Here is a 6908-nt window from a genome sequence, read left to right as displayed (position 1 = left end):
CTTGTAAAATTGACCAAGGCACAGATGCAGAAGAGCTGGTGCAGTGAGGGTGATGTGGGAGGTTAGGGGTGCTTGTGGGCAGTGGAGATGGCAGTGAGGAGGGCCACACCACCCCAGTGCATCCCACAGGCCACCCAGGAGCACTCAGGGGCCCCCTGCAGCTGCGGAAGCAGCAATCACACCTCCTGCCTGATAGTGATCAGATGTGATGAGAAAGTGAGAAGTCACAGCTGGTGCCAGAGAATGGCCCTCACTCATGTCCCCTGTGAATCAGCTGAAACTTCTGATAGTTTCATCTATACCTGTAATTCATCTTTTACAGTATCTTCAGTAAAATATGGCAAATGTTTAAAAGACGATAACCCTATTGAAAAGAGGGGTATAGGGACTGTAGAAAGCAATGAGATAATGTGTTCACCTCCAACTATAGACTCTCTTATTGTGATTTAGACTTTCCTAAATGAAGAAACGGATAATTAAAGATAAGGAAATTATTGTTTATTTAAGAAAAAAATAGATGCTTACAGTTCAAATTAAAGCAAAATTAAATTAAAGGTCAAATCAAATCCACAGGAATAAAAATTAGACCTTGAGTCTGTCTCACCTGAATTTAAGAACCAACTTAGGAACGGGTTTGAGACATTGAATGCTAATGAATGAAGACCAGATGAGCTGTGGGAAGATATCGAGAATATAATCCATGGAGAATACAAAAAGTCATTACAAAGAAGGAAGAAGAAAAGACCAAAAGAGATGTCAGAAGAGATTCTCAATACTGCGCTAGAGCACCAAGAAGCCAAAGCAAAGGGAAGAAATCAAGACGTTAAGGAGCTGAATAGAACAAAATCAAGCCTCAAGTTGCAATACTTCAGCATGCTGTGGGCAGAGTATTAAATGATCCAGGAAGTATTAAAAGAAGATGGAAGGTGTATATAGAATCACTGCACCAGAAAGAATTGGCTGACACAGAATTTCAAGAAACAACATGAGCAAGAGGCAATGGTGATGAAGGAGGACGTTCAAGATGCTCTGAAGGACTTGGCAAAAAATAAAGAACCAGAAATTGATGGAATACCAATTGACATATTTCAACAAAAAATGTTGCCCTTGGACATGCTCACAAGATTAATCCAAGAAATCTGGAGGACAACTACCAGGCCAACTGACTGGAAGGGATCCATATTTATTCCCATTAAAAAAAAAGGGGGGGGGTGACTTGATAGACTGTGGAAATTATCATGCAACATCACTCATCACATGCAAGCAAAACCCTGCTGAGGATTATAAAGAAATGACTGGAACAGTACGTTGACAGAGAACTAGCAGGAGTAAGAGCTGAGTTTAGAAGAGGTCCTGACACTAGAGACATTATTGCCAATATGAGATGGATCTTGGCAGAAAGCAAAGAGAACCAGAGGATTATCTATTTGTGTTTCATTGAATACGCAAAGGCATTTGATTGTGTGGATCACAACAAAATGTGGTTAACGTTGAGGAGCATGAAAGTCCCAGAACACTTGATTGTGTTTATGCAAAACCTGTATTTGGACCAGGAGGCAGTCCTCAGAGCAGAGCAGGGAAATACTACACAGATCAATACCAGGAAGGGAGTGCATCAGGAACATATCCTATCTCCATTCCATTTCAATCTATGTGCAGAACACATCATTCAGGAAGACTAAACTTTATGAGGAGGAATGTGACATCATGATGGGAGGAAGAAGACTCATCAACAACCTGCAATATGTAGATGACATGACCTTGCTTGCCGAAAGTGAGGAAGCACTAGTTGCAGAAGGTCAAGTACTCTAGTCTTCAGTATGGATTGAAGTTCAACATTAAGAAGACAAAGATTCTCATCCCTGGGCCAATTGGCAGTACCATGCTGGATGGAGAAGAATTTGAGGTTGTTGAGAGAGGTCGCTCAGCTCCACAATCAACAATCTTGGCACCAACAATCAGGAAATCAAAAGACAAATTGCATTAGGTAAATCTGCTGTCAGGTACCTTTACAGACTGCTGAGAAGCAATGATGTCGGCCTAGAGTCTAAGCTGCACCTAATTCAGACCATGGTCTTTGAAATTACTAGCTCTGCATCAGAGAGCTGGATAATGACTAAGGATGACAGAAGAAGAATCGATGGTTTTGAGCTGTGGTGCTGCAGAAGAGTCTTGATCATACCATGGCCTGCCAAGCAAACAAATTGATCTATTTTGGACAGGGTAAAAGCAAGTTTCTCCTTGGAGGCTAGGATTTTGAAGTATTGTCTCCCATACTTTCAGCATGTGGCCAGTTGGGATCAGTCCTTGGAGAAGGACATCATGTTCAGAAGGGTAGAGGGACAGTGCAGGAGAGGAAGATCCCAAAAGAGATGCATTGATACAGTAACTAGGGCAATAGAGGTAGGCGTGTCTGAGTTACAGGTTCTTATTGGCCACATCACGTGGTCATGTCTTCTGGTCTCACTTGGTCTGGTTAGTCCTTGCTCGTGAACCTAAGATTTGGTCTAATTTGAAAGGAAATAGAACAAGGACCAGATTTTAATGGCCTTCAAATGTCTGAGGAAGCCAATGTCTGACTCTTCCAGGGTAACGAATTACACCTGGGTTCTTCATTATTTACACCGAAAGTGCGTGTAAACACACACACACACACACACACACACACACACACACACACACACACACACACACACAGGAGCAGTCCTCAACCAGAAGGGACCAACTGCTCCCTTTGTTTTTTTGTTCTATTGTGTCTCTTATATGTCATCTCATCAGGGATCTGAGCAGGCTGGGGTGGGATGACAGACCCCTGTGAGGACTCCGAGGCTCAGAGAGGTGGTGTAATCTGGGCTGTTATACACCAGACAGGAAAAGACTGTGATCCGGTAATAATGTTGCTGTTGTTGTGAGGGGCTATCGAGTTGACTCTTAGCGACCTTGTGAAATACAGATCTGAACTCTGTCCTATCCTGTGCCGTCCTCACAGTCTCTGACACATGCAAGCCCATTGCTTCAGACTCTGTCTCAATCCATTCGGTCAAGATCCTCCTCTCTTTTGCTGACCCTCCACTTTTCCAACCACAGTGTCCCCCCCCCCCCCAAGGACCAGCCTCTCCTAGCAACATGCCTGGATATGTGAGCTGAAGCTTTTATCATCTTTGCCTCCAAGGAGCACTCTGGCTGCACTTTCCCCAAAACATGTCTGTTTGTTCTTTGGGCAGTCCGTGCGATGTTCAGAACTGCTCTTCAACAACTCAAATGTAACCTCTTCAGCGTTCCATGGGATACCCAGTGAGCAGTAACTTCTTCTGAGATGTCCATCAGAAAACACCATCCACGTGGTCAACTAGAGGTGGTCACAGTGGCATCCTCCAATTTGCAAGCCCTTATCCTCTTTTGCTCGGAGACCTCCCTTCTCTCCCATGAGAGCTGCACAAAGGAGGTTCTTCTGAGCACCATTCTCTTCCTCCATTTCTCTGCACCCCACCCTCCCCAGGCTGGCTCTGTACTCAGGTCCATTAACCCCTATCCCCAGGGAAGTTTCTGCATTTATACGTCCTCCCTGATATTACACCCCATTTGCCTGCTATTACACCCCAAGTGCCCCTTCCACTTCTCTGAGAGAGACATACGAACATTCTCTGGTCCTGGAGACAGAGCTCAGGGGTAGAGAAGAAGCCCAAGGCAGCCGTGGCCGGGGAGTAGGAAGGACCTGGGCTGACCTGTGCTGGTCCAGGAGGGAGAGTCTCCAACACCTGTTAGACGCTAACACCGCCCTGAGACCAGGTGACCCGGAGCAGCAGAGCAGCAGTGTCTCCCCGAAAATGGAGAACCTGGAAGGTGAGTCCTCTGTCTGTGTCCTCTGTGGGTAGAGAACAGGTGGTCATAGCAGGGGTGTGTTGCAGGCTTGGTAACCCAGGTGAGGGAAACTGCTTTTTCAGGTGCAACCTCGGGAACTAAATAAGTATCGGGACCTTCCTGATCCCGTCTCCTAAGTAATCCAGGTGACAAAACGTACCTCCCACACTAGAGAGAATAGACTCTGGTTCTGTTATTCAAGTGCCTGGCACACACAGCATCTCAGCTGGCTCTGGCACAAGGACTGGCACAGGGTGAGGCCAGCATGGCGCTAGGAAAAGAAGTTAAGAGGTCCTTCCCTGAGAGAGTTCACACTGAGGTCACTTATTTCCAACCCTGTGACAGAACATTTTTAATGATCCATTTCATGGTCCCCATCTTCTGTGAACCTCCAGGATCACAATGAGGGGGACCAGGACCTTTTTCTTCTGCCAAGTCCGAGAGTGAGAAGCAAAGTGCTTCCAGGGGCTTGACAGGACCTCACACAGAGGAGGGTGGGAGTGGAATGGGAACAGGAAGGTTCAAGGTCAGGTCCTTCCTCCTTAGAGCCCAAGACAGTGTGAAACAGTATGGCCGGCAGGACTAAGTAGCGTGTCTGTCCTTTGTCAGTCAGTCAGTCTTTCAGGCCAGCCACAGATTAGAGCTGATGTCAGCAGTATGGTGTGTGGGCACAGACAGACTCCTATGCCCTGAACTCCACTTGGGAAGAGAAAGTTCAAATTTGAGAAACTGTCCTAAATCCTGAAGCCCAGGGCCTCAGTCAACATCTACTGCTTGTCTGGTGTTCCCGGGAGCTCCGGGGCTTAGTGCTAAGTGTTTGCACCGCTAAACCAAAGCCTCATGGTTCAAACCCACCAGGTGGTCAGTATGAGAAGGACGGGCAGTCCCCTCCCGGGTGACTTTCTGGCGTCGGAAACCCTCTGGGGGTCAGCTGTGAGTCAGCTCGGACTGTTTACTGAGCTCACAACAACAACAACAACAACAAGCGTGTGCTGAGCTCTCACGGGACCAACCCAACCCTGAGACACCGGACAGTGAGGACTCAGGTCTCAGTGCGGGCAGGGGTGTGCGCATGCGCAGTTGTTCTACAGCGTCTCAGGTCCTGGCTTCCTTCCCGTGGGCTCAGGGCTCCTCTTCTCTAGACGCCTTTCTACACTCGGGTCCAGTACTGGCCTCCTTTGCATGGTCACCGCGAGACCAGGACCCTAGGAACAGCCATCACCCTCATTAACTTCTTGGCCCCAATTGGCCTCTTCTTCTTTTTCTTTAGTAGTTATTTTTAAAATTTTGTTTTATATTCTTTTACATAGAAAGTTAACATACATTGTGTTTCCCACTATTCTTCATTCACATTGTGTGTTATACAACCATTACATTGCACTTTTATGAAATTGAGCACATTGGACTATGCCCGTCATTTGCTGGTCTTTTCAGGTCCCCACCGACCTTTCCCATTTTCTCCACCCCTCCCTCCACACACCTACCCTCTTCTTCTAACGCCCGTCTCCACTCTCCCTGTCTCCACTCTCCCTGAATCCCGTCTGCTGACCCCACACGACAGGATTCTTTGTAGTCAGGGTTCAATTTAAAAAAAATAAATAAAAAGCAACCTTGAATAATGTTTGAAGATTACATGAGAAAAATTAATATCAATCAACTCTAAAAGGTTTGATGACAAGCAAATATTCTTCCTGATTTGAGAAACAACTATAAAACTAAACATAGGAGAATTATTCTAACGTGATGAAGTCTGTCTAACAATCTCACACCCGTCCTGGTGGGGTTGGGGGCAGAGGGAGGCTGAGCACAGGCAGGGCTGTGGGAAGGCATGAGGCCTCCTGGTCGTTGGCTGCTGCTCAAAGGACCTGGACTGAGAGACACAAAGGACATTACACGGCAGGGGCAGGGGGGGCCTGAAGTTGTGCGGGAACAGCCTGGTTCCCACAGCGCAGACATTCATGTTGATCTGCTTTCTTTCCTTAGGGACAAACCAGACCCAGAACAACAGTGAGACCGCAGACCTGACCCAGCGCAGCCCCACGATGGACGCTTGGTACACAGCCTGTCACGTGTTTGACATCCTGACCCTGCTCACCTGCGTGTGCGGGATGGTGGGCAATGGTGTGGTCGTCTGGCTGCTGGGCTTCCGCGTGCAGAGGAACCCCTTCTCTGTCTACGTCCTCAACCTGGCGGTGGCTGACTTCCTCTTCCTCCTGGGCCTGTTCTCTAACGACTATGCAGAATATTTCCCCCTGAACTGGGTAATAACTTATTTCTCCATCAGTGTGATGCTATTTGCATACGTTACCAGCCTGAGCTTCTTGACCACCATCAGTGTCCAGCGCTGTCTGTCCGTCCTCTTCCCCATCTGGTACAAGGTCCGCAGACCCCGACACCTGTCCACCGTGGTGTGCACCCTGCTCTGGGGGCTGAATCTCCTGGTTATCTCAATGATAGTTTACTTTGTTTTTGTTACGACACGTGGTCACAGTCAGCAATATGGAACGATACTAACTTTCCTTAGCATTCTCTTTCTGGGGGTCTTCACACCTGTTATGATCCTCTCCAGCATGGTCCTCTCTGTGCAGACCCTGAGAAGACCCCGCGCGTGGCGCCGGCGATCCTCCAGGCTGTTTGTGATCGTCCTGGTCTCAGTCCTGGTGTTTGTGGTCTGTTCTCTGCCCTTTGGCATCTACTGGACGCTCACGTACAGGCTCCCAATACTGTCTCCTTGGTATCATTTTCTGTTAGAGGAGTTGACCCAATTCACCTCAGCCCTGGGCAGCAGTGCCAACCCCATCATCTACTTCCTGGTGGGAAGTGAAAGTGGAAGTAGCCTGTGGGACCCTCTGACGGCCATACTGAGCAGGGCATTTCAGGAGAACCCTGAGTTGGGGAGGAAAGAGATGTCCCCCACAAGTACCAATGATACAGAAACTGAGAGCCAGGAACCCATGGGTTCTGCACAATTAAAGCCAGCCCTGCCTTAGCATGTGCAGAACCACCTTCTAGTCTGACCCTGCCACAGTGTCCGTGTAGACTCTGTG

At 47.8% G+C, this 6908-nt stretch overlaps 1 protein-coding gene across 1 annotated transcript in view; it reads left to right on the top strand.

Moving 5' to 3' along the window:
• Positions 1 to 6851, top strand: part of LOC102875012 (mas-related G-protein coupled receptor member D-like) — a 17096-nt gene extending 10245 nt beyond the window's left edge. The window contains exons 2-3 of the mRNA XM_006893389.1: positions 3790 to 3843; positions 5845 to 6851. Coding sequence (XP_006893451.1) covers positions 3790 to 3843; positions 5845 to 6851 — 1061 coding nt within the window. The remainder of the gene's footprint in view (positions 1 to 3789; positions 3844 to 5844) is intronic.
• Positions 6852 to 6908: the final 57 nt, after the last annotated feature.

This window comes from Elephantulus edwardii, unplaced genomic scaffold (assembly GCF_000299155.1).
Source record: "Elephantulus edwardii isolate Elephantulus edwardi_28Jun2011 unplaced genomic scaffold, EleEdw1.0 scaffold00126, whole genome shotgun sequence".
Taxonomy (NCBI): domain Eukaryota; kingdom Metazoa; phylum Chordata; class Mammalia; order Macroscelidea; family Macroscelididae; genus Elephantulus; species Elephantulus edwardii.
This window is presented reverse-complemented; position numbering and strand designations above follow the sequence as displayed.